The 27,883-nt window shown below is 38.1% G+C and overlaps 1 protein-coding gene across 3 annotated transcripts in view; it reads right to left on the minus strand.

Moving 5' to 3' along the window:
• Positions 1-24,592, minus strand: part of stard8 (StAR-related lipid transfer (START) domain containing 8) — a 41,237-nt gene extending 16,645 nt beyond the window's left edge. Inside the window, exons 1-9 of one of the 3 annotated variants that reach the window (XM_010895401.4) lie at positions 24,461-24,592; positions 23,355-23,388; positions 11,658-11,729; positions 8,661-8,742; positions 5,863-5,926; positions 3,919-5,258; positions 937-1,110; positions 487-646; positions 66-264 (exon numbers count right to left, since the gene is read on the minus strand). In XM_010895401.4, the coding sequence (XP_010893703.1) occupies positions 66-264; positions 487-646; positions 937-1,110; positions 3,919-5,258; positions 5,863-5,926; positions 8,661-8,742; positions 11,658-11,729; positions 23,355-23,388; positions 24,461-24,505 (2,170 nt within the window). In that variant the 5' untranslated portion in view covers positions 24,506-24,592. Of the gene's footprint in view, positions 1-65; positions 265-486; positions 647-936; positions 1,111-3,918; positions 5,259-5,862; positions 5,927-8,660; positions 8,743-11,657; positions 11,730-20,294; positions 20,580-23,354; positions 23,389-24,460 lie in introns of those variants that run through there. The other 2 variants (XM_010895403.3, XM_010895404.4) reach the window with 2 other exon arrangements.
• Between the last annotated feature and the right edge of the window lie 3,291 nt (positions 24,593-27,883).

Genomic DNA, 27,883 nt, shown 5'->3' on the forward strand with positions numbered 1-27,883 from the left:
GACATGGGAGTTCAAAGCTTCCCAGAGTGGGTGGATGGGGAGCATTTTTTCCACTACTGACTCACACTGGTAGATCTGTAGGAAGGTTTCAGTGAGCTTGGTAGTGAGGACGGGTTCAGGCAGGTCTCTGAAGTATTGCTTCAGCAGGTCTGCCACGTCATAGGCTGACTGGCCCTCGTAGCTCACATGGTCTGGAGAGTTTTCATTCAACTGACGCAGAGTCTGGATCCTTGACTTCACCCCAGATTTACGGAAAATGCCAACCTTCACAGGAATCAGAGTGAAAGATAGTTGTAATTGTCCTTGATGTATTAGCATCATTCATTTTATTGTTTTATAATTCTTTATATAATGTATATATCATCAAGTACCTTAAATCTCATTACAAAGACATTTGGAGCGGAATACATATTAAACTAGTATGGTTATTCTTACACTGTAGCATGAGGCAACACAATCAATTGAAGGGGATGAGCGTGACTGTACCTTTTCTAGACACTGGCTTCGGAGGTAGCGCATGGCCTGCTGAATGCTTTGTGGTAGTGGTTGACCACTCCTTCGGACATTGATGATCGGTGGGACACCAAAAACCCGCTTGTCCCTGTAGTCAGAAACCTTACTCCTCTTCATAAACTTAGGAATTGACCTGCCCAAAAATTGGTAGAGATTAAATCTTTTGATGTGGAGATCAGTATATAGTATACATCTTCATTATATTTTACTTGGGACAAGAGTATCCATTTTGCCTGATGCTTATTCATATGTTTTTTTTTTTTCAAGTGAGAGTAGTTAAAATAAGCTGACTGTACATTGCTGATCAGGTGAGAGGAATTGTGCTAATTTACTTCTGGCATTTTAGACATGGCAACTGCAAAAATAGATAATATAAATATTTCATTAACCACTCTCAAGTTCCTTATAGGTCCTAGCACTCACCAGCTCCAGCCATGTTTGTTGGCTTCACAGTACTTCTCCATGATGGCAGTGAGTCGGAGCAGAGAGAACTTTTGCAGCAGGTTTAGTTGAGCGGCTGACTGGCGGTTAATCTCCTGGCATGCTGAAGTTAGGCTCGGTCTGTGAGAGTTCTGGAAACTATGCCACCGTAGCTTCCTAGAGAGAGGGGAAATGTATTGGTTAACACTGTTTTGGGAGAGTCCCAAAAGTGTTTCTGTAGATTCTCTACAGATTATCTACCGACTATCAATATCCTTTTAACTATTTACTAACACTAACCCCAACCTTAACCTTTATCCTAACCCTTACCTTAATCCTTATTCTAAACATAAACCTAACGTTAGCAAGCAGTTAGTTATCAACAGGTTTGTTGACAGGATAGCTATCAAGAGAACATACACAGATGGATATTGGGATTTTCAAAATAAAGTGTGACCATGTATGGGTAAGAAAGGTGAATGATAGAAATATGTGGTGTATATTAAATACAAACACATTGATTTATGGAATCATAATTTAATGGACCATGATTTATTATTTGAAACAGATTTTATTATTGTTTAACAAATCCCTCTCTGTTTTAACAGTGATGTTGATGATAGATTATTAATCTTTAACAAGGAATTTAATGTTGTATAAATTGTTTGTTTTTAAGACTAATCATATACATTTTGTCAACATGAAACTGTACTTCTACTATAGCCATTGTACCTTCTAAAGCTTATTTAATGGTCTTGAGGAGGATATGCTCTGGAGGACTTTTTATGTCTTTTTCATTTGGAGAAGGCAAGGACAATTGTATGTGAAAAGTAAGTACACCCCCTGGAGACTGGTCTTTTTTGTTATATATTTGGATATATAGACATTTGAGTGATATTTGAACTACATTCTTTGATAAAGGTATCCAAATGAACAAATCTTTCAAAATATTTTTACCTTCAAACCATTCATGCAATTACAATATACAGCAACTGAAATTTCTTTAAGCAGAAAAAGGTTAGTACACCCCAATCTTTACCATTACCATTACATTAAATGGCAAATATTTTAATCAGGTGCACCAAAACAAGCAAAAATTATTAGATTCAGAATAACTACAGAGGTTCCAGCTCTCCATAAAGTTAGAGTCTGTGAGGGTTTACAAAGTAATTTCCAAATAAGTACATCTACAAACTGGAGAAATGTCCAGACCACTGGCCATCTACAACCTTGTTTCCAAAAAAGTTGGGATGCTGTGTAAAATGCAAATAAAAACAGAATGCAATGATATGAAATAACGTATCCCTATATTTAATTGAGAGGTTGTACCACCAACTTCACAAAACTACTGGAACTACAGTGAGGGAAAAGGTTACCCTGCTCAAGAAAGCACATGTAAAGGCCCGTCTGAAATTTGCCAATGAACATCTGAATAATTCAAAGGAGAACTGGGTGAAAGTGTTGTGGTCAGATGAGACCAAAATCGAGCTCTTTGGCATCAACTCAACTCGCTGTGTTGGGAGGTGGAGGAATGCTGCCTATGACCCCAAGAACACCATCCCCACCATCAAACATGGAGGTGGAAACATGTTTGACATGTTTGCTTTGGGGGTGTTTTTCTGCTAAGGGGACAGGACAACTTCACTGCATCAAAGGGATGATGGATGGGGCCATGTACCATCAAATCTTGGGTGAGAACCTCCTTCCCTCAGCCAGGGCATTGAAAATGGGTCGTGGATGGGTATTCCAGCATGAAAATGACCCAAAACATAAGGCCAAGTCAACAAAGGAGTGGCTCAAGAAGAAGCACATTTAGATCCTGTAGTGGCCTAGCCAGTCTCCAGACCTTAATCCCATAGAAAATCTGTGGAGGGAGCTGAAGGTTTGAGTTGCCAAATGTCAACCTTGAAACCTTAATGACTTGGAGAAGATCTGCAAAGAGGACTGGGACAAAATTCCCTCCTGAGATGTCTGCAAATCTGGTGGCCAACTACAAGAAACATCTGACCTCTGTGATTGCCAACAAAGGTTTTGCCTTCAAGTACTAAGTCATATTTTACAGAGGGGCTGAAAACTTATTTTACTCATTAAAATGCGAATCAATTTATAAAAATTTTGACATGCGTTTTTCTGGATTTTTTGTTGTTATTCTGTCCCTCACTGTTCAAATAAACCTACAATTAAAATTATAGACTGATCATTTCTTTGTCAGTGGGCAAATGTACAAAATCACTAGGGGATCAAATATTTTTTTCCCTCACTGTATGTGCTCTGGACAGATTAGTCAAAGGTGGTGTTATTTGCTACAATGCCAGACACAATCTTTCATACACTGCCTTTGAACAGAAGAACTTCATACCAAAGCATGGAGACGGTGGCATTATGGTTTGGGGCTACTTTGCTGCCTCAGGGCCTGGCCAACTTGTCATCATTAAGTCAAATACATATTGCTGAATATTACATAGATAGTGCAAAAGAACATGATCCAAAACACACAAACAAAGATTTAAAAGAATGCCTCAAAAAGAAAAAAAATTGGGTTATGGAATGGTTAAGTCAAAGCCCAGATCTGCTGTGTGGGGTCTTTAAGCAGGCTATGCATGCAAGAAAGCTCTCAGAAATGACAGGTGAAGCAGAACTGTAAATAAGGGAGGGCCATAATTCTTCCCAGTTGATGTAGGATACTGATAGTCAGTTACAAGGAACAGCTACATGACATTATTTTCCCACCAGCTTTTGAAGCCAGGGGTGCTCTTACTATTACCAAACTATACAAATGCATTTATTTTTATTTTTGAAGAATAAATTATCACAGTATATCAGTATAATCTTATAGTATAATTTGGTAAATTAAGTTACCTTAATATTTCAGTAATGTAGAAAAGAAGATCACTTTTCATGTCCAAATAAAAAAAGACCAGGGGGTTTCCAGGGGGTTTACTATTCTTTCACATGAATGTATATATTGCAATAATGTATGTTTACCTGCTTGGTCTGGTTAAGGAAGCACCAACTCCGGAGTCCCTCCTTTCTCTTGACTCCTCATCCTCGACTTCATTCATGGAGTTCCCTGTGCTGTCGTAGTCACTGACTGTTGTGCCTACATCTGAAATAGACTGCTCCTCAAAATGGAGGCTAGAGGAGAATGTTGTTTCCTTGGTCTGAACAGTGTCCTCCTCCTCCCTATCATGCCTGTCACTGAGTTCTTGACACAACATCTTGGACCACTGGTCAATATTCTTTTGAAGGCCATGGACATGCTGAAGGATATCATCCAGATGCTCAAAGGTATTTTCTCTCAACTCATCTGTACTGCCACTAGCCTCAGGCACATTGTCATAGATACTTCCCATGGAGGAACATGAGTTCCTTATTCTTGGAAACATGTTGAATTCTTCAGATTCATGACTGCTGCCCAGGGAGAGGTTGACATCCTCTGTTTGCCACTCGTCCAGCTTGTGAGGTGTTGAAGTAGTGCACAGGCTCTCAATGGAGAGGGACTTGGGGAATGTGCCTGGCTTGTGGTCCACTGGCAGATGAACGAGACAATCTACTCCATTTTTGTAGCCACTTTTCTGACAAACCTGCTTACAGCCCTTCAACTCTGCCATGTCATAGTCCTCTAGATAGAGCCAACTTTTCTTAGCCTTAGCTCTGTCCACTACTGGGGACCTACGGGCTGTACTCCGACATATAGTATGGGCCTTTCTGCTGTAATTCACACTGCTCTCTTCTGTATTGTTATTTTTCAAACCAGGTAAACTTTCATTAGGAGTGCAATGCAAACTACCACGAGTTAGAGGGCGCTGAAGTTGAAAGGTCATAACTTGGCCATCAGTCTCTTCCCTCTCTTTATCCTTTTGCTTGAACGACTCCATTTTCCTCAAGAAGGTCTTGGAACACCTCTTGGTCTTCTCTCTGCTGACAGGAAGGGTAACCAGGTCTTTGGGAGACGCAGGCTGGTCCTCACCACTCGGCGTCCGGGATCCATGGGAGTCATGGTGAGAGGTGAGTGTATGGGGCTCTGCCGTGCTGGTGGACTGACTACAGGGGCTCCCCCAGCTAGATGTGGTTCCTCTGGCACTTTCCACACTCAGGCTACTGCTGCTGTGGGTGGAGCCGGCCTCCAGGTTGCTGACGTCACTCAGAATGCTTTCACTGCTGGCTGACGCCTTCATGGGGAGCAGGGTGGTGGAAGAGAGGATCTCTACATCTGGGGAGATGTGTGGGGAGAGGGTACGCAGTCGTGACCACGTCTTACTCTCTCGCTGGAACGCCCAGTGGTCACTGATGGCACACAGATCATCCTCCTCAGAGTCTTCACTCTGCAGCAGATGGGAAACAAATCAGAGACAATTTTAAAATTGTTAGTGAAGAATTGTCTTCACCGTGTACAAAGAAATATTCCAGGGCCCTGTATTGCATCTTTAACTGTAATTTCCAGATTTTGAAAACATTTTCAACTACAGCGGTTAATACATTTTTCACAGATGACTGCTTGACCACGTAGAGTTCTCTGAATCTCATGCAGCAGATATGTTACAATTGGCGTAACAGGGTTTTCAAAAACATATTTTATTCTTCAACAAATTAATTAATTATTAATTATATATGGGGACTTATGATAAATATATTACTGTGTAACTTATAATTGTACTTAAAGGAATCTAGCTTTGAAGTGGAAATAATTTTAATTCTGCACATATACATCTATTCATAAACTACTAGTTTTTAAAAAGAGTTTAAACTACTTAGGCACACACATTCTCCTTGTAAAAAAGGTCAGCTTAGTGCCCTGTATAAAACAATGATAATATACAAGGTTTATCCAGTACACTCAGATTAACTGAGTCAGAGACATAACAATTTTCAGTGGATCCCATGCTTGACCTGAACAAAAAAAGAGGCAGACAGATCATGTCTTATCACCTGTTTGCACTGAAAATGGACCTTCAGTCTCATAGAAGCACTCTTGTTCAAGATTAACAGCCTCCTACATGGAAATGAAAGAGAATAAATTAAAACACAAGGGAAATATCCATGGCTTTGGTTAGTTTACAAGAGGAGTGCTAATTAAGGTTGCCATCTATAAAAACAGTTTATCTCTGATAACAGCTAAATTGCAAAGTCACCCAATTCTTAACAATGTCAACAAGAAAGAGGGACATGTCATTGGTTAGATAGGCCTTTCAGCTTGTAGGTGTTGATAAGGGGAGTAGGCCTACCGGTTTGACCTTCCAGTTTGGATCTCACATATATATTTCAGGTGAGGACTATAATTTTTTTGGCATAACACACATTATGCCAAAAAAGTATAATTAAAGAAGGCAAAAATACTGTATAGTAATATTATGTAGGCATGCAGGCTTTGTGGGCAGTCAGTTTTAACATTATTCCATCACTGAGCGATTTTCACAGCAAATCAGTAGCTGCACAGGGTTGAAGGACTATATTTTACGAATTTTACAAAAACAAGGTAATTTAGGAAGAATTTGTCAAACTAACTGTATCACATTTCACTTGAGTTTCAGTAGTCTAAAATTTAGGACAGAAATGTGTGCACCTCTTCACTTTCTGAACATATATTTGTATACTAAGAACATACACATACACCTCCAAAAGGATGTTACTCTTTAAAAGCAAAAACAATAATAGTATAAATAACTAAAATCCTGTGCTGTATTCACATACAGAAAAAATAATTATTGTAACAGATTTTATTATATATTGCAACCTGATAAGAAAAGGTTGCATGAATTCATAAAGGGAATGCACTGAAGATGTATTAATTAGTATTCTCACACATACAGTATCTCACAAAAGTGAGTACACCCCTCACATTTATGTAAATATTTGATTATATCTTTTCATGTGACAACACTGAAGAAATGACACTTTGCAAGTAGTGAGTGTACAGCTTGTATAACAGTGTAAATTTGCTGCCCCCTCAAAATAACTCAACACACAAATGTCAACCCATTACTGTTTAAACCACTGGCAACAAAATTGAGTACACCCCTAAGTGAAAATGTCCAAATTGGGCTCAATTAGCCATGTGACTCGGTGTAATGATACTCGTTAGTGTTAGTGTAGGTCTCAGGTGTAAATGGGGAGTAGGTGTGTTAAATTTTGTGTTATCGCTCTCACACTCCCTCATACTGGTTACTGGAAGTTCAACATGGCACCTCATGGCAAAGAACTCTCTGAGGATCTGACATTTTTTGGCTTTACATAAAGATAACCTAGGCTGTAAGAAAATTGCCAAGACCCTGAAACTGAGCTGCAGCACGGTGGCCAAGGCCATACAGCGGTTTAACAGGACAGGTTCCACTCAGAACAGGCCTTGCCATGGTCGACAAAAGAAGTTGAGTGCACATGCTCAGCGTCATATCCAGAGGTTGTCTTTGAGAAATAGACGTATGAGTGCTGCCAGCATTGCTGCAGAGGTTGAAGGGGTGGGGGGTCAGCCTGTCAGTGCTCAGACCATAAGCCGCACATTGCATCAAATTGGTCCACATGGCTGTCATCCCAGAAGGCTGCCTCCTCTAAAGATGATGCACAAGAAAGCCCACAAACAGTTTGCTGAAGACAAGCAGACTAAGGACATGGATTACTGGAACCATGTCCTGTGGTCTGATGAGACCAAGATAAACTTATTTGGTTCAGAAGAGTGTGAGGCAGCAACCAGGAGAGGAGTACAAAGACAAGAGTGTCTTGCCTACAGTTAAGCATGGTGGTGGGAGTGTCTGGGGCTGCATGAGTGCTGCTGGCACTGGGGAGCTACAGTTCATTGAGGGAACCATGAATGCCATATACTGTGACATACTGAAGCAGAGCATGATCACCTCCCTTCGGAGACTGGGCCGCAGGGCAGTATTCCAACATTATAATGACCCCAAACACACCTCCAAGACTACCACTGCCTTGCTGAGGGTAAAGGTGATGGACTGGCCAAACATGTCTCCAGACCTAAACTCTATTGAGCATCTGTAGGGCATCCTCAAATGGAAGGTGGGGGAGCACAAGGTCTCTAACATCCACCAGCTCCGTGATGTTGTTATGGAGGAGTGGAAGAGGACTCCTGTGGCAACCTGTGAAGCTCTGATGAACTCCATCCCCAAGAGGATTAAGGCAGTGCTGGAAAATAATGGCCCAATTTGGACATTTTCACTTAGCGGGTGTACTCACTTTTGTTGCCAGCGGTTTAGACATTAATGGCTGTGTGTTGAGTTTGAGGGGACAGCAAATGTACACTGTTAACAAGCTGTACACTCACTACTTTACATTATAGCAAAGTGTAATTTCTTCAGTGTTGTCACATGAAAAGATATAATCAAATATTTACAAAAATGTGAAGGGTGTACTCACTTTTGTGAGATACTGCACATTCCCACATTTTAAAATTATATTTCCCCTATTCATTAGGCTAACAGTTTCCTTATTCCACTGTGTCATGCATTTATGAATACACTCAAAATGAAGTTCATAATTGGCAAAACTAACAATGCATGGTTTCCCCACAGATGTGTGCTCAGGATGGATTGGTTAATGAGACCCCTTACGAAATGACTTTTTTGGCAATTACTTTTTGGAAAATTGAACATTTAAAAGTCTTGTATGTTAACTTTGGTGGTGGTATATTGAGGGCCATGGCTGCAATAATGCATGGCATATCTTATTCTATTATAGGATGCAGACTTGTCAAAGGTACTAGGCATTTGTTCTACCTGCATAGTGACTTCAGTGAATCCTGGTCCAGAAACACATGGTCTTTCTTCACAGAGGAGATGTCTAACGGAAACAGTGCCGCTGCAGAGCAACAGAGATGGATATGTTAACAGGGGTGATTTGATACCAATGTGCTCTTTCAGGCACATTAGAAATGATTGGCAATGGAGACTAAATTATGGCTACTGCTACTTAGCTCTTTATTCAAAAACCGAACTCCATTCGTCAAATAACCTGATGCCCTCAGACATGCACTGTAACCCACCAGCTCAATAGTAAATTTGAGATAGAGATTGGTTTTCACCATTGTTTAGTCTAGGACTATCCTATTAAAGCAGTATAGCTCCATATACTACAGATACTATCAGAACAGGAACTTGACTCCCTCTGCACCAACATCTGTAGAATAACAGCAAATGGCCATGTGAAAGTATATTACTGTATGATATTAGGGTAGGTTTTTCTGTTTAGTGATTTGATCAGGTTCTAGTAAAACATGACCAACGTTTGAGATTAGATACATTTCTCTCTTTGGAAGGAAGATCTCTTTGGTTGAGGCCTGTTAATGCCAAGAGGGCATTATGTGAAGATATTCATTTTGAGAGACACACTGACCTTGGCAATCCATAGTGTATTAAGTAGTTATGACTAAATCAGTAAAATACGATTTTACAAGTAATCTCCAAATCAAATGTATTTTAGGAAAACAGCAGTTGGCTATATAAGGGGTAAATTTGTGTGCGTAGGGATATTAGAGAAAGAAAACTGTTTGTCACACAACATTCCAAAGGCTTCCCATTTCCAGCTTTTGTTTCTCTCTACTTCCCTTTTGCAAATGCTACAATGTTAGGTGAGGGTGCTTTCCTTACATCTGCTGTCTGTTAGCTGAAGGTACTGTAGCAACATGTTACATACTGTAAAATAGCCAATTCAACCAATTGCCTTATCTGTTTCAAAAGTTTTTAATACAAAAATAGACCAATAGGAGCAAAGGTTAAGGAACAGAGCAAAGCTTTGAAGCCATGTGCCCTTTTTAATATAAAATGTGCCACATAAAAGAGAGGATTCTGGGAAAATCCTATGATCCTGAAAATCCTATTTGGTTTTAGAATCTGTGTAGACTCTTGAATGGTATAATGCTGTGTCAGGATTTGGCTGAGCAGGTACGGATGTATTCCAGGCTGTACAGTAAGTCAGTAGGAGTGTCTCTAATTTCAACAGGTAACTGTTAGTGTATTCATTTTTGCAGTTTTAAAGAGTAAAAGAGTAAAAAACGATTTAATATTTACAGCAAATTATTATGGCACATTGGTATTTACATCAACTACTGTGTTCTCAAGGTTAGCATTTTATTTACTTTAGTGTATGTAAAATGATACTCAATTTAAATATAAAAATTTTGAAAAAGCTTTAAACATTTAAGTAGCCTGATAGCCTGCATATATAAATGTTGGTTTTGTGTATTTAGCTTTAGAAACTGTTGAATAGCTAGTATTTGTGGTATTGTTTATGAATTATAGTTAGTAGGTAAAGTGGATATCAAGATTCTACACAGCCCTATTGAAAATGCATATTTTGAGCTAATATGTTGAGGTAAAGACTAAAATTGAGAGACATTATGTCAAGCCTTTTTTACTGCACTCCACACAGCCATCCATGCTGACAGTCTGACTGAACAATTTGTCACTTCCAGAGTATGTGTGTGGAGTGGAAACCGAATGGAGTGAGGAGCTGAGCATTTGTAATATGGCTTAAGTACAGAGCAGGTTTCCAATATCTTGGCAGCTATTTGTCCAGTTTTGCTCTGGTAGAACTCAGCTGTTATTTTTAGTTTTCTTCATCACCCTTTAGATTTAGGTACATGCCATGCTATTTAATGTTGAGTGCATCTTGGATAGCCTAATAGTAAACAAAATTGTAGCCTACATAAGCACAAAATTCAATGGGGTATTTCTTAAATAATTCATGTAAACAAAACAATGGAGCAATATGCTGAGGCAGTTTCTTTTCTGTGAGAATAGAGCAAATCTTTTGCGTAGCAAGAAAAATAACATTGAGTGTTGTAAGGACTGCTCAGTTGGCGAGTGGAATTTTCCCGACACTCAGCTATGCACATATAGTCACTGCCCTCAATTGATGGGTAAAATACATTGTTATTAAGCATTTGCAGACTAAAATTACAATGCAGTATGTCTCCTATGTGAAGAGTGGCCTAAGCACATTGTAAAATGTAATAATCAGTAATAATATAGCTTTGCGTTCTTCCCAAAAATGTGCCGCTCTTGAGATTATAAATAGGAGGAAATAGCTGCCTATTACAATTTAAAATCAAGCTGATAGACAAACAAAACTGTAGACAAGACTGTTAGGATTAACCATGTCATGCCAGGTTTAAAACATTTCAATATAGACTGCAATATTTTTTGCTTTGTAAAGCTGCTGACTGTATTTCTCACCTCCCATTATTAAGGAAATAACACCCTGTTAAGATGCATTGGTTTCGGTATAGTGAGTTGAGATAGCCAAAACATGAATACTTGTAACACAGCAAATATGTGATTTGTGCACAAAAAACATTTGACACGTCTCAGACTTCCCGTCTACCACAATCTGTATAAATTGCACATGGCACAAACATTGGATTCAACATTTCTGTTTAAAGGGTAACCATATATACATTGTTACATTTGTTTGAAAAAGAATACCACCACAATGCTGCAATTCCTATCTGAATGTGAAATGTCAGTGTGAATTGTCTTGCAGAAAAGTACACATGGCTTACTGACATTGGAAGTGGTATAACCATATATTCATACTGCTTCTCTAGTATGACCCATATAGCATCCAATGCACCTCATTTCATTTCACTATACGTATACCAGGACATCCCTGTAATCGCCTGTAATGAGGTGCTAACCAAACACAGGTTTCACAGGGGTATTCATTTTGTGGAAATTAGTAAAGTCTATATATTCCATTGATTATCTTTTGATTACCTTCATAGAGCTGGGCATATTGTGGAAATCCAGCCGCCCGCAGCCAATTACAAGCTTCTTTAGCCTCCAGTTCTGAAAAGGAAAAAAGGGAACACTTAAAGATGCCTAGACAAATATTGTTACAATGTACAGGTAACAACAAAACAAAATACATGCTAGTACAGCATCTTATACCATTGGGCCAAGACGAGACACCAGAACAGCTTCAATGCACCTTAGAAAATATTCTACAAGTGTCTGGTTGGAGGGGTGCATCGTCATTCATCTACAAGAAATTTTCCAGCCACTGTCTTAGAATCCCCATATTTGTTCATTTGCATGGTACCCATGGCATGTGGTGAAACATCAACAAGTTGAGCCGTCTTGGTCACAGAACGACCTGTCAAACATGTCCCAACTATCAACCCTTTTTAAAGTCAGTAACATCCCTTTCAGACATAATAGTCAAAATAATGGCAAACTAAACACAGACTTTCTTTTGCAAAACTATTTTTTAAAACCTCCACCAGTGATGACCCGCTGATGATATCTCTGCTGCTTTGTTGGTTTAAAATGAAGTGATAAATAGTCTGGAGAACAGGAAACACTGTGCAGCAATTTTTATTCATCAATCAAAAGCTGTTAACACTGTTGATCACTCATTGCTCATACATAAATGATCATCAATAAGTCTAGATCAGGCTGCTTGTAGCTGGTTTAAAAATTGGTTACATGACAGATCTCAGTGTGTACTTGCAGAAGGAGTAAAATGTTTACAGGGGTCCCACAAGCATCGATGCAATTTTATTATCCCTTTACATAAATGTCTGTAGAAGGTTGTACCCTGTTTCCCCATTGCAGATTACATTGTGTTATATGCTATGCAATTGCTCCCTTGTTTGACCAGGCTCTTTGTGGGCTACGGTCTACAATATATGCCCTGCAGAGATCTCTTTTTGATTTCATGTTGGTCTTCAATTATAAAAAAGGAGCAACCAAAAGGAGTCTGTAATTTTGGATTTCATAAATTTCAATGGTGCTCATATTGAATGTGTCCCTGCGTACAAATACCTTGGCATATAGATAGATAAAAAAATCTTTACTTTAAAAAAACATTAACCTGTTAGAAAACTGTGGATGAAAATGTACTTTCCATTTATTAATTTCTTACATTATCAAGAAATGAAATTTAGTTGACTCTCATGCCAGTTATTGATTATAGCAATATCATTCATATGAATGCTTCTACCTCTCAACACAGTTTATCATATTTCACTATGCTTTATTACAGGTGATTGTTTCAGTACACACCATTGTTCTTTAAAAGGGTCATGTAAATGTATTTTTGTTTTTATTTAACCTTTATTTTAGCAGGGGAGGTCATATTAAGACCAAAGGTCTCTCTTTTGCGATGAGCCCTGCAGATAGTAGGGTGGCCCTCTTTAAAGTCTCATAGATTCATGCATTCCACACTTTTTGTTTTTAAAGTTCTCCTGCACAAACTACCACCATGGATTACTTTTCTGATGAAATACAAAAATACAAACTTTAAAACACGGTCCAGGGATTGTTAACTGTAGAAATACAGTATTTTCAATCTCCACTGAGTTAGGTAGATAACTTTTTTGTTTTTCAGCACCTCACATTTGTAATGTTAAGTTACTTCCAATTTAATTTTAAACTTAATTGATTAGTGTCTCTAGGGCAATTCAAAAGGATGCTAGATGAAATTAGTCTTATGAATTGTGTGTTCATGTTTTAATTTTTTTCATACTTGGTATCACTAATTTAAAAAACCTTTTCTTGTATTTATGCAGTTACCAGTAATATGTCTTCTAGTTAGAAATTACTAATAGATTCAGACAGTTCTAACAGAACAGATTCATGAACAGAAAATGTACTGTGATAAATGTGGTTTGTAAAAATGTACTTGTGTGGAAAGAAAACTCTTCACATGCATTAACTAGTCAGCCTTTCACACAAAGGAACCTTGCATCAGTTTACTCTACTATAGCCTACTGTAGGCTTGACCCATGTCTAAATTGTCTTTCTTCTTTCACTGTAGGACTCTGCATTCTTACGACATTCCTTAAGTCCCCTGCTCCCCAAGCTCCGACTGGATATCATAACTGCAGACCTGTGTTCCCAAGCACCATTAATTTATTTGTACTGTGTTCTCCACCAGGGTAAGCATGAATCTCCAGCAGTAACAGGGATATTGTGAAACAGGTCTTCGCAAAAATGTTCTTTCTGAAAAAAGAGATCTCTGAAAAACTGCCAAAGTAATTACTATAAAATCTATCCATATCCTATCATGTAATAAACTTTCAGTTGGTTTATAAGCATTCATTCAGCTCTCACATCTTACATATTTAGTTCAAACATGTGTAAATTCCATGCATTTTTATTGCATTTTAATGCTCATGTATTTCTGTTTGTATCGACTGCTATCTGAGTGGAATAAAACTTGGTTCTAAGTTGATAGCCATGATGAGTGAGCTTTGCGAGTCCCTGGGGAAGCCATGCTTCCTTCCCATGTATATCTCTCTTTCCTTACTGCCTTGCCCTACAGCAAACTGGCTCCAGGAAAAAGCATGTTGTACATGCAGTCTTATTAAGTTAACACTTTGAACACATACTAAACCAGTACAAGCCAACCAAGAAACTAAAATAGCTACGGAATACATATTTCCATTATTCAGACTTGGTTTGCTTCAAGTCCTCATGAGTAATGGTTTTCTAGCACATATTTTTGCCAAACCAATTCAATCCTCTCTGCTTTGGGGTCAGTAAGAAACATTAAGCTTTTCCAATGGGGAAGTCAAAATCTAAGACATTGAAGAACAAACCTCAGTGACTGCCATTTACACTAATCTCCCATTGGTGTGTCATAAAGTTCCCTCACTGCAGAAAATCATACAATATATATCATACAATGTCATGCATCTCATTCGTAAAGATCTACTGTCTCTTCTCTGTAATCAGTCAAAGAAGCAGCTGGTAGGCTGTTTAAACTTGTTGTCTTGAGGCATGTGTAGTATCCTGCTTAGCGCTAGCATCTGTTTTTTTGTTCTCTACGGTGTTAATTTACACCACCTCTCAGTTTGAGTCTGTGGACAATTCCATTGTAATAGAGACACAGAGACTGATATTTTTCCCTTAAAAATGTAGGTCTAACAAAAAAACAATTACTGCCAAGTTAAACAAAACACACAACTCTATTTACCATAACCAATAAGTTTTACTGACCTTGACAAAATTCCATTTACACAACATGATAACTTGCTTAAAAACTATAGCTTAAAGATGACTTTTAACTACAGCTTAAAGATGTTGAACATCTAACATTATCACATCTCAAATGTCCAGTTTCAGGAATTTTTCTTCATTTCCAAATGAGGAAAAAGGAAAGAGATGGGAGACAAATAATAGAAAATAATAGAACGGGACAGAAATAAAATGAGAAAGAGATTAAAAACAATAAGAAAAAGAGAAACAGAAAAGAGAAAGATGAGAAGGAAAGCAGGTAAAGTGACCGAAAACTTAGTATGCTAATCGCATAACACAAAATTGACTACTCACTCTGCATTGGAAAGTATAGGCCTAGGTATACTTTCAATCCCCTTTAATTCATACCAAAAATCCACGAAACAAATTTTCTCTTGTAAACCTTGAACTGGATAGCGTATCATGCGATAAATGAAAGGAGTCTTATGTTGAACTTAATTAAAATAATGTATGTGTCTGGTGCTTGGAACACTGGTTTCTATTTCTGTGAACTTCCTCATAGCTCACTTGCTGGCTTAAATCACTCTTCTTTAAAGTCAACAATGTTATGTAGTGAGAGGTTCAAAAAGGTTATAGATGATCCCTAACATTTGAAACTCAGCTGTGAAGTTGGCTTAAGTAAGTCTTCTAGATTGTTGCTGCACTGCAGAATTTCAGTACATGCTGTATCCATGTTTAAAAGTTGTATGATCAGTATGCTTAGTTGTTTGGAAGGGAGAAGGGATTAGGTGAATGAGATATGATATTACTGGGTGGGGAGTTGCTGTATGCAATGCATTTAACATAACAGAACAACATGTTCTCATTGATACAATTGTATATATGTTTATTTCTGCCTAAATAAAACCTATTTGAAAATGGAATGACACATCTCCCGAAAATATATTGTATGTGATGCTCCAGTACCTGTGTATTTAACGCCTGTGGCAATATTTGTGAAATAATTTGAAAGCTGTTTATATCACTTAACTCAGAGTTGTGAAGATGTAACCAGTTAGGATGTTTCATTTTTGTATATTTTGTGAATTGTGAGTAACTGGTCACAGTGAAAGGTTTTGTAATCACTTGCTATGTTCCACCTGGTTCAGGATTTTTTCAAAGTGTGAGGCAGTGGGCCTCCCTTCAAATAAATTGACTTTTAGTCGTATGAACACAATGCACTAGACATGAAAACATCATGATAAATCTATATTCAGTTTATGATCAAGCTAAATGCATACTTCTGATACATCCTGGCAATCCTTTGGATTTTCATACTGGCTTCACACAATGATCTTCAATGGAGCGAGAAGCTTGCTATTAATGTAACTGCTTTAAATACGTTTTCCTCTGCCACCTTAAAAGATTCGATATGCCTTAGTTAGACCCCATGTGCCTTAGGTAGAGCAGTATCTATTCAATTCTAAAGGTGTGTAGCAAAACATGAACTGTAGCTGTTCCACGCTTGCCACCAACAAAGGCTGATCCCCAGGATGCCAACACAAACTCTGGGTGTCTAAAAGCTTTTACATGTGAAATACAACAAATGAGAAGTAAATGTGAATAAATACCAAAACCTCCTTAATAGTATTTTAAAATGCATTCAAATACTCAACTACCTTTCAATCAACTGAAGAGGGTCTGAATATTTACCTGACATTTAATTAAAAGTTATTGAAATACCTTCAACAGTATAAATAGTGTAAAATGTATATGCTAACCACTGGAAGTTGCTCAAGTAAAAGACTAAATTGTAAAAAGATATTTGACCCTGTGTCTATCAATATGCAGTTAGGTCGGGAAATATTTGGACACTGACACAATTTTCATAATTTTGGCTCTGTACACCACCACAATGGATTTGAAATGACAAAACCAAGCTACATTTGAAGTACAGACTTTCAGCTTTAATTCAAGGCGTAGAACAAAAATATTGTAGGAATTGCAACCATTTTCATACACACTCCCCTTATTACAGGGGCTCAGATGTAATTGGACAAATTAACACAATCATAAATACAATTTTCATTTTTAAAACTTTGTCGAGAATCCTTTGCAGGCAATGACTGCTTGAAGTCTGGAATGCATGGATATCACCAAACGTTGGGTTTCCTCCTTTGTGATGCTTTGCTAGGCCTTTACTGCGCCTGTGTTCAGTTATTGTTTGTTCGTGGGTCGTTCTGCCTTACGTTTTGTCTTCAGCAAGAGAAATGCATGCTTGATCAGGTTGAGATCAGGTGATTGACTCAGCCATTGTGGAATTTTCCACTTCTTTGCCTTAGAAAACTCCTTGGGTGCTTTTGCAGTGTTGTCCATCTGTAAAGTGAAGTGCCATCCAATCATCTTCGCTGAATTTGGATGAATCCGAGCAGACAATATATCCCTATACAATTCATTCGGCTGCTTATGTCTTCTGTCACATCATCAATTAACACTAGTGACCCAGTGCCATTGGAAGCCATGCATGCCCATGCCATCACACGGCCTTCACCATGTTTTACAGATGATGTGGTATGCTTCCGATCATGAGCCGTTCCAAGCCTTCTCCATATTTTATTCTTTCCATCATTCTGGTACAGGTTGATCTTAGTTTCATCTGTCCAAAGAATGCTGTTCCAGAACTGGGCTAATCTGGCATTTTATTCTTGAGCCTTATGAATGGTTTGGATCTTGTGGTGAACCCTTGATTTGCTCTTGTGAAGTATTCTATGGTAGACTTGGATAATGATATGCCTACCTCCTGGAGAGTGTTCTTCACTTGGCAGGATGTTGTGAAGGTGTTTTTCTATACCATGGAAAGGATCATACAATCATCCACCACTGTTTTCTTCCATTGACTTCCAGGCCTTTTTGTGTTGCAGAGCTCACCAGTGCATTCTTTTTTTCTCAGAATGTAACAAACTATTCATTTGGCCACTCCTAATGCTCCTGCTATCTCTCTGATGGATTTTTTTTTTTCAGCCTAAGGATGGCCTGTTTCACTTGCATTGAGAGCTCCTTTGACCGCATGTTGTGGGTTCACAGCAACAGCTTCCAAATGTGAATGCCACACCTGGAATCAACTCCAGACCTTTTACCTGCTTATTTGATGAAGAAATATAATGAAGGAATAGCCCACACCTATCCATGAAACAGCTTTTGAGTCAATTGTCCAATTACTTTTGGTCCCTTGAAAAAGAGGGTAATTCCTAAACCCTTCCTCCAATTTGGATGTGAATACCCTCAAATTAAAGCTGAGAAACTGCACTTTAAGCCCATGTTCCTTATTTAATTGTAACCTGAATATATACTAGGAAACAGCCAAAATAACAAAACTTGTGTGTCAGTATCCAATTATTTTCTGGACCTAACTATACATATATACACAGTTAAGCCCAAAAGTATTCCTACCCATGCCAAATTTTGAGCCATAGTGAATTTTTTATTTGACCAATAGGTTTCATCTGGCTGGAAATGACATAAACAAGTAACAAAACACAGTAAGACATTGTGCTGGAGATATATATGAATAACATAACTATATGTTATTACTGATGTAATTAAATTGGCAGCTGATTTTACATTGAAAGCATTGTTTCATATCACAGTTATATCACAGTTTCACCAGTTTATTCATAAACAATATACAGATTATGGTGTTACTGGCTGAAATTATTATATGATTTTCAGTTGTCATCATATTGAGTATGAACTGCTTTTCGAAGTGAAAAATATCCAATATATTGGGTTATAAAGGACTTAGAAACTCATTTTCAAGAGACTTGCTGTGCTTGATGTGTTTTGCTTTTCTTGAGTTTTGACCAGGCATGTCCCATTGATTTTATGACTGTTGTGTCAGAATGTAAATGTGGTTGTCTATTCAGGGGTTGTGCATGAAAAAAGAGAAGCCTGTCATTCTGGGGGTGAGAGGTGAGCAAACCTATCTTTCTCAAGTTGACTAGAAAGTTATACAGAGGAAATTTGATTCTCCATAACAGAGCCAAATGCAGTCTACCTAAAGTGAAGCGAAGATTAGCCACAGAGCAAACTGCTGTTTCCCTCTCTAGAGTAATATGGTTGATATACATCTCAGTGTTGGGTTAAAGGAGTAGGAGCACTGATCAGGAAAGTTGTCTCTGTTAATTGAGTTGCTGCTTCTGTTTAAACTCCTAAATTGAGAACCAGATGATTTGATACCACGGAAAAGTAGAGAGCCATAGTGGAGCAGGGTGGGTCAGTGTAGATGAGAGGCTAATGGCTGACAGGAAATCCCAAGCTCTGGGAGGGAGTGTTGACACAAAGGGAGACGTTTATACCAGAGTGTCCCAAGGGGCTCTGCTTATTTTATCATAGTGTGTTCTCTGTGCTGCTGAGAGCATCAATTACTACATATCCCACTCTTTACGTGCAATCTTATGACGATGTTCATCTCAGACTACTGTATAGATATGTTTATTAAGATGATTAAAACAAGGAAACAAAATACCCATGGCCTAAAAAGCCTTGCATTTGTGACTAGTTCCATGGTGTATTAGAAATACATTTTGAACTAGAATAATTTACACATTTCTTTCATAAAATGTGTCAACAAAATCCAACTTTCCATTTCAAACTTTATCATCAACACAGTAATAACACTGACTTTTTACTCTCTCAATAACCACTATTCCCTGTGTTCCAATTTCTCTTTAAAAACTGAATCATTGCTATTGTTAACAGGAATAGTAAGGCTATCATTGTTTCAAACCCTACTTAGTAATGTAAGGCCAAAGTACTACAATGTGAGCCATTGATTACAAATGGTTTAAAGCCCACACAACTGACTTTTCTTACTGTACATTTCTATTTGATTAAAATTCCATCGGGATTGGGCGTGTGTGGTTACATCAGGGAACAGACGCTGAGTTCAAAGGTCCCATTCTCTCTACACAGTGGATGGTTTTAATATTAGAGTTAGTCATACAACATTATAAAATACCACCAACAAAGTTAAAGCTTCATGATGTATAATTTCAAATGGATTTAAAAGAACTATGAATATATTGAAATTACTGACAAATATAGATAATGTTAAATTAATCTAAAAATAGACAATTTTGTACAAGACAGAAAATTTTATTTTTGCAAAGCACATCATAAGCGCCATAAAATACCTTTTATTCTTCAAATTGTTAATAAGCAGAATTTTCCTTATCACAGATTTTTTGTTATAGATATATAGGTTGGTGTAAGTTGTCTCTCTATCTAATGGAATTAGCTAAAAATAACTTAATTTCTCAATGAGACTTACATTCATATATACATACATTTGTCATAGGAGGTGTCAGGAATCAAACACACCACACTCGCAATATAAGAGCCATGCTCTACCAACTGTGCTACAATGGACAAGAGGGGATGTTTCATACTCACCATTTTTTCCAAGCAGCTGCTGAAACTTAGTCCGACAACTCATTAACAAATAGAAAGGGCATTGAAGCCCAGATTGCCCAACAAAAGCCTGGTGGTGGATGTCAAAACAGTACAGATTCCATAAGTGATTGAGAGTTAGAATTACACAAAATCATGAATAGAAAGTTTCAAACAGGCAAACGAAAACCAAGTCGGAACAGAAGACATGTACTCCAAAATTATGGGCACTTTCTATTTGCGAACAACTGTACCAGCCTAACAGAACCTGCCCTTCCTGACCCCATTCATGCCGAAAACCATCTGGTTCCTCTTGAACAAATTTCCCACCTCAGACACCCCTCCCCCTCCAGGAAGGCCATACCATTTGAGTAAGTGAGGGGGTGAATTACAAGCATTCACAAACTTTAACAGAGCCTTAAAACAATATTTTATATTCTTAGCTTCCTTTCTATCTCTAAGTGACAGTGCAATTGTTTATTCTTCATACTTAAAATGCCTTAATTTAGAAGTTATAATGTTTTACTGAAGTCATTCAGAGCTTCAGTATATAGCTACTTAGTAAATGTAGGACACCTCTGAAATAGCTATTACACTCTTTAAACGTACTGTATCTCTTAAGCTTGCTGACTCAAAATAATTATTGATTCATATAGTTACTTAAAAGAGAAGAACAGGAGCGCACCCCATAAATAGTGGGACAATATACAATTGGTTTAATTTTAGCACATGTGAAAATAGACACTAACCTAGCACTAGCAAGCATTCATCAATATAAAAAGACATGCTAAGTCTGTACGTACAGTGCCTTCAGAAAGCATTCAGACCTCTTCACTTTCTCCACATTTAGGTATGTTTTTGATTTAAGTTATAATAGATGACATGCCATAATTTTGAAATTCTTTTAATTGGTTTTATTGAACAAACTACTGAAATATGCCATGTACATAAGCACACCCCTTACAGAGCTCAGCCAATTTATTGAGGTTGGAAGGATGTCTGGAATGTACTGCCAGTTTCAGGTTCTACCACAGCATTTCAATTGGAATCAGGTCAGGACTGACTTTGGCATTTCAAAACATACATCTTCTTTATCCTGAGCCATTCTAGATTTGCCGGAGAATGTTTCTGAATGCTTTGAGTTGTTATTTTATTGGAAGACCCATTTTCTGTCCAGATTTAGCTCCTTGACTGATCTCCTGATTCTGATTTTCTGTTCTCCTGGTCTATCTGACGTGCAGTCAACCAGGTCCAGAGGAGGAAAAGCAGCCCTACATCTTGACATTCCCACCACCATGCTTGACTGTTTTTGCCGGACCATGTAAGCGGAGCTGGTCTCTTCAGTCTCATTAGGAATTGCTCAATTCTTATGACAATAACAAGTAGTTAGTTAGTAAATACTAGTAAGATTCTTACTGGCTAACAAGCGGTTAAAATGGCCAGTGGCAAAAGCCATACAGTTCATAGATGCTATTTGTGGTAGAGGTAAACTTAATAACTAACTTTAGTCAGTTTAACTGTGCTTAATGGTCTCTAACAAAATAATCAAACTTGGCGTGATGTTAATGCGTGACAAAATTATCTAATGTTGAGATGCTATACTGACACTTGGCAAATATATAGCATTGTGGTATAGTGGTTAAAGACACAGCCTTTCATGCAGAAGATCTGGGTTTGAATCCCATGAGGAAACAATTAGGCTTGCCTGGTTCCTTTTCTGGTTTGCCAAACATAGCAGTTTTGATAAAACAAGGACTTTTGGACTATTTTGGTCTATATCGATCCTGAGAATGGACTTCCAGAAACCTTCAGGTTCAGACAAGCAGTTTGGTTTCTTGCTGTCAAGATGTTTCTTGCTATCAACCCTCTCATGAATGCCATTTTCATTAAATATTTGTCTTATTGTTGAAGTATGCACAGTAACTTGAGATTCAGGAATCTCAAGTTATTCAGGAATACAAATCTTTAGATGTTGTATTTGGGTTGGCATTTACCTCATTTACTACTTTTCTTGTGGCTCTTGGAGATATTTTGCAAGGGCATCTACTTCTAGGCTGAGTTGCTGTCATGTTAAATGCTCTCCATTTGTAAATGATTTGCCTAACAGTGTACTGATGGAGCTCAAATCATTTTGAGATTATTGAATTGCCTTCCCCGGACTGATTACTACATTCTTCCTGATGTCCTCTGAGAACTCCTTCCCTCTTGGCAGGGTGTGTTTTGAATTCACGTGAATGGGAAACACCAAATAGACCAGGACTTTTAACTCTATTTATCAGAGCCCCACTCAAACTCTTTCCTATAGATCGCTCCTGTGATTGGTTAACTTACTACCCAATTATTTACCCACCTGATTCTACTGATCTACATTAAACCAATGTAAATTGAGTTCACTTACTTTTGCACCTGCACCGATTCCTTTTTAATTTAGTTTTTTTTATTTTGAAATGCACAATTTCCTCTAAACCAAGAAATGGAAATGGTAACTATTAACCTGATATGTCAGATAAAAAAAGACTGGTTTTGATTAAACATTTCATGGTGAACACTATAAAAATCTGTAAATGTCAGCAGCAGCCCAGGTCACCAGCCCGGATGCCGGGCACTTGGATTGGACTATATGGGATGGCAGCATCAATGATATCGTAGGTAATTGATCTTATAAAAATAGTCAGTTAATGTTGTCATGGCAAACTGCACAGCTTTATTGTTATTGTTTTTATAAAGTACATTCTAATAAAATCTCAGTCACATTTATTTTTTTTGGGATACCAATGTAGGTCTTAAACTCAATATCAACTTGTTAAACTGTTTATGGTATCTTAATCTTTATATATATATATATATATATATATATATATATATATATATATATATATATATATATATATATATATAAATTGTAATTTAATAGAAAAGGGCAAAGACTTATGTGATTTAAATGTAAAGGTTTTCTTTCAATCAAAAAGGGAATGAAGCCTTATGGAATGAGCAAATACAGTTGGCTTCCAATGCTGAGTTCCTAAATAATTTACTGAATTATAGTCATTCTCTTGACCTTACCTGCATTCTTGAAGCCACAAGATGAGGACAGCACCTGAAAAAGAAGAATTGTCCATATTTAAGATGCTTGGTCATGTTTTGCTATATGAAATACAGTAAATTATTTGTATAAGTGTGATATTATGTAGGCTTTTAATACATTGTTAGATATAATGGCATAGCCATAATTTGCTTCCACCTTGTGGCAGTTAGCTTTAGTACAGCAACAGCACATTCAAAACTACTCTCCCCTCCAGTTCAACTTTTACTTTCCTCTTTGTTTGACCAGCTTAGAAAACTATGAAAATATACTATTTAGACGTCACATTGATTGCCTTAACTATTCATTATTTGTTGTCTCATTTTACCAGAACTTGAGTGAACTGTCTAGAGTGAGCAACTGCACTTTCTGTTAACCAATGGAAATTTGGCATTTTACAATACGCTTCTGTATGCACCCACCCATATTACTTTCCAGTGATAAATGTTGTAAAACACATTCCACTATTATAGCAGTTGTATTTTGGACATTTTATTATACTCCATGCAAGATTTCTACATAATGCACTTTTAAGTAAAAACGTTGTGGTAAATCATAGTTTCAACACTGTTGGAGTGAAATGTATAAGAAAAATTCAAACTTAAGACATGTAGGGAAATTTATTTAATAAATTATGTCATTATCTAATTTTCAAGCAAAAATGTCTTACTTCAAGTGGATACTTCTAAAAGGCTATACTTTTGAATCCTGTTGCTGCGGTAACTATGATATAACTCCTAGAGAGCACGCGCCCTGAGAACAAGCCAGCATTCACTTCATTCCTACACCCACTACCAACTGCCTGGAATGTCCGTTACTTTGGGAGTCATTTAAATGCAGCACAGACCACTACTATGAAACTGTAGCAAGTTACTATTACTTTAATGTTTCTGTATGAAAATTACAACCTCAACACGGGTGCCTAAAAAAAACAATTTGCAATGTTTCAGCTTACTGGGAGTTGATTTCTTAAAGAGAAGAGGATTTTAATAGACAACATATTTGGATGGTCATAAATACGTAGCGTATCCTCATTTCAAAACTGTTTAGATTGCAGTCATTGTATCTTTAAGAAAAAAAATCTTACTTTTGCCTTTCCAAACAATGAGCATAAACAGCTGAAGAAGGCCATATTCAAGTGGCCTATGAAAGATCCAAAGTCCTGGAGCCAGGTTCAACCTGGGGCCTAAAGTCCTGGGTCCTGCATCGCTGTTCAGTAACCATTACAACCAGCACTGGTGTAGCTGGGAGGCAGAGTGTTGAGAGGCAGGCTAAGGGAAATGGGCAGGGCTTGGAACAGTAAATCACAGCAGTAGCATAAACCAATTCCAAAGGATGCTTTGTGCATACTATTCAACTTAAGCACTGGACTGTGACTTAGAATGATGGGAAAAAACAGCTTACAGTATAACGTAGCTATGGTATACATTTGTTATTTATTTGTTGTTTACATTTGGAATTTATCAGGTTTCACCGTGTATTTGTTTGGCACTGACATTTTACAGCTTTTGTTACTATTTTCACGTTATGTAATTTTTAACAACTCCTAATACAAAATCATAACAGATCATCAAAAAAAGCCCTTTTTTTTCTAAACTAAGCACATTTTACATGAATATTACAAACAAGATGAAATAATCCATATTTCAAAAGTAAGATGGGCCATTGTGGACAACAATGATACCTTTGCCAATGTGGCCTCGGTAAGTCCACAGGCTATCTATGAAGCATAGAATGTAACTATGAAGCATAGAACTTTGCACACCTCATTGAGTTCCTCAATGACATTGAGCTGGTCTGTCAAAGAGAAGGGGTCATCTATGTCAATGCGTGGGACAATGTTAGGTTTGAACATCCTGAGGTGGTTCAGGAATGGTTTCGGGTGAGTCACGATTCCTGCCCCTCTACCTGCCCCCATACTCTTCTTTCCTCAACCACAGAGGATCTATTTTTAGAATGAAGGTCAGCCACCATCCCAATGAGCAGGCCACCCTTCCTCAGGCCATGGACCCGGCATGGATCAGTGCATCTATAGTGACTGATAGATGAGAAGAGCCAAATGCCTAAGAGAGAATTGAACTTAGTGTAGTGCATGCTAAACACCTTTTTCTTTAATTTCTTTCTTATACTATTTGTTACATTTCATTAGAAAGAAAAACGATGTTGATCACATTTGATTTTGGGATAGTGATTATGGAAGTACTAGATATTTGGTCAGTTATGATGGGTAGTGTGAAGTAAGAGTTGCGTAATGTGAAAAAAGTAATATACTGTAATATACTGTAGCATAGTAGGTCCCAACCACGGGTGCTAGGAACCCTGGGTTTACTTGGGATATCTGTAGGGGGTACCTCAGGAGACTCATGAGAACATAGGATAACTGGTAAAATGATCATAGTGGCATTTCAGGGGCAGTCTGGGGAGAGAAAAATTATATTGGTGGTACAGTAACCAAAAAAGGTCAGGAACCAGCACTGTAGCGGATTACATACAGCATTCTGTGAGTTATAACATAAAACAATGCAATCCTGCCAATTTAGTCATTGTAGCTATAAGTTAATCCAAAAGCAAGCAATACGTATTTGGAAATAATAATGACTTAGTCAAAGCATTCTTTGTTTTTCCATTCAAAAATGTGTGGTTGAATCAATTGAATCAATTATCTTATTGCAAAAGATGTTTACAAATCAAATCAAAGCACAGTAATTTATTTTGAATGGAAGACCAGCTGGGAATGTGATCAGTTTCGAGTTTTTACTAAGGTTTTGATTCCCACATAGCCTACTTACAGTGATTAAGTGAAATAGTGATTAAGTGATACAGAAATGTTATACAATACTATTTCTTTATATTATAAGCACTGCAACACACACAGAGCAGGGGGCTACATATAGTATTTATATGGACTGCCTCTGTAAAGATTTAAAGGGAGATGATGTGGGCAGAGCTTAATAGGAACTGGGTTTTCTCTCTGAGACAAGTTATTAACATAAAAAACTGTTTTCCCAATGTGCTCTGGGCCTGGCCAAGGAATGTTATGTGGGATAATGCTATACCCACACAGTGTGTAATACATGACAACAGAACAATGTACAGTATTGTTACATTTCTATCTCCAGTACTGCAAGTGGGAGCTGAACATCACCACTCACCACAAAAAAGCACAGCAGAGGATGTACTTCCGGTGACAGCTGAAGAAGTTCAACCTGCCAACAGCTATGCATTTTTACACTGTCACCATAGAATCCATCCTGACCTCCTCCATCACTGCTCTGCAGTGAGGGTGATTGGCTGCAATATGCCGTCTCTACACAACTTCCACACCTCCAGGACACGGAGGCGAGTGGCAATGATTGGGGCTGATCCCTCTCACCCTGGAAATTTACTATTAACAGCTCTCCCCTCTGGGAGAAGGCTGAGGTCTATCAGGACCAAAACCTCTCGCCCTAAGAACAGTTCTTTCCTACAGCAGTAGGCCTCATAAACATGCCCCCGAAACCAAATTGACTATAGCCCACTCCCCACATACACACACAACTTTCATCGGACAAATTTATAACCCTTTCCCACGTATACACACCCTCAGCTAGATGAATCTATAACCCTCTCCCACATACACACGCAACCCTCAGCTAGATGAATCTATAACCCACTCCCACATACACACGCAACCCTCAGCTAGATGAATCTATAACCCTCTCACACATACACACACAACCCTCAGCTAGATGAATCTATAACCCACTCCCACATACACACGCAACCCTCAGCTAGATGAATCTATAACCCTCTCCCACATACACACGCAACCCTCAGCTAGATGAATCTATAACCCTCTCCCACATACACACGCAACCCTCAGCTAGATGAATCTATAACCCACTCCCACATACACACACAACCCTCAGCTAGATGAATCTATAACCCTCTCCCACATACACACGCAACCCTCAGCTAGATGAATCTATAACCCACTCCCACATACACACACAACCCTCAGCTAGATGAATCTATAACCCACTCCCACATACACACACAACCCTCAGCTAGATGAATCTATAACCCACTCCCACATACACACACATCCCTCAGCTAGATGAATCTATAACCCACTCCCACATACACACACAACCCTCAGCTAGATTAATCTATAACCCTCTCCCACATACACACGCAACCCTCAGCTAGATTAATCTATAACCCTCTCCCACATACACACACATCCCTCAGCTAGATGAATCTATAACCCTCTCCCACATACACAAAAACCCTCAGCTAGATGAATCTATAACCCTCTCCCACATACACACACAACCCTCAACTAGATGAATCTATAACCCTCTCCCACATACACACACAACCCTCAGCTAGATGAATCTATAACCCACTCCCACATACACACGCAACCCTCAGCTAGATGAATCTATAACCCACTCCCACATACACACACAACCCTCAGCTAGATGAGTCTAGCCCCCCTTTTTGTCATTTATTAATGCACATATTTTGT

This window comes from Esox lucius, chromosome 7 (assembly GCF_011004845.1).
Source record: "Esox lucius isolate fEsoLuc1 chromosome 7, fEsoLuc1.pri, whole genome shotgun sequence".
Taxonomy (NCBI): domain Eukaryota; kingdom Metazoa; phylum Chordata; class Actinopteri; order Esociformes; family Esocidae; genus Esox; species Esox lucius.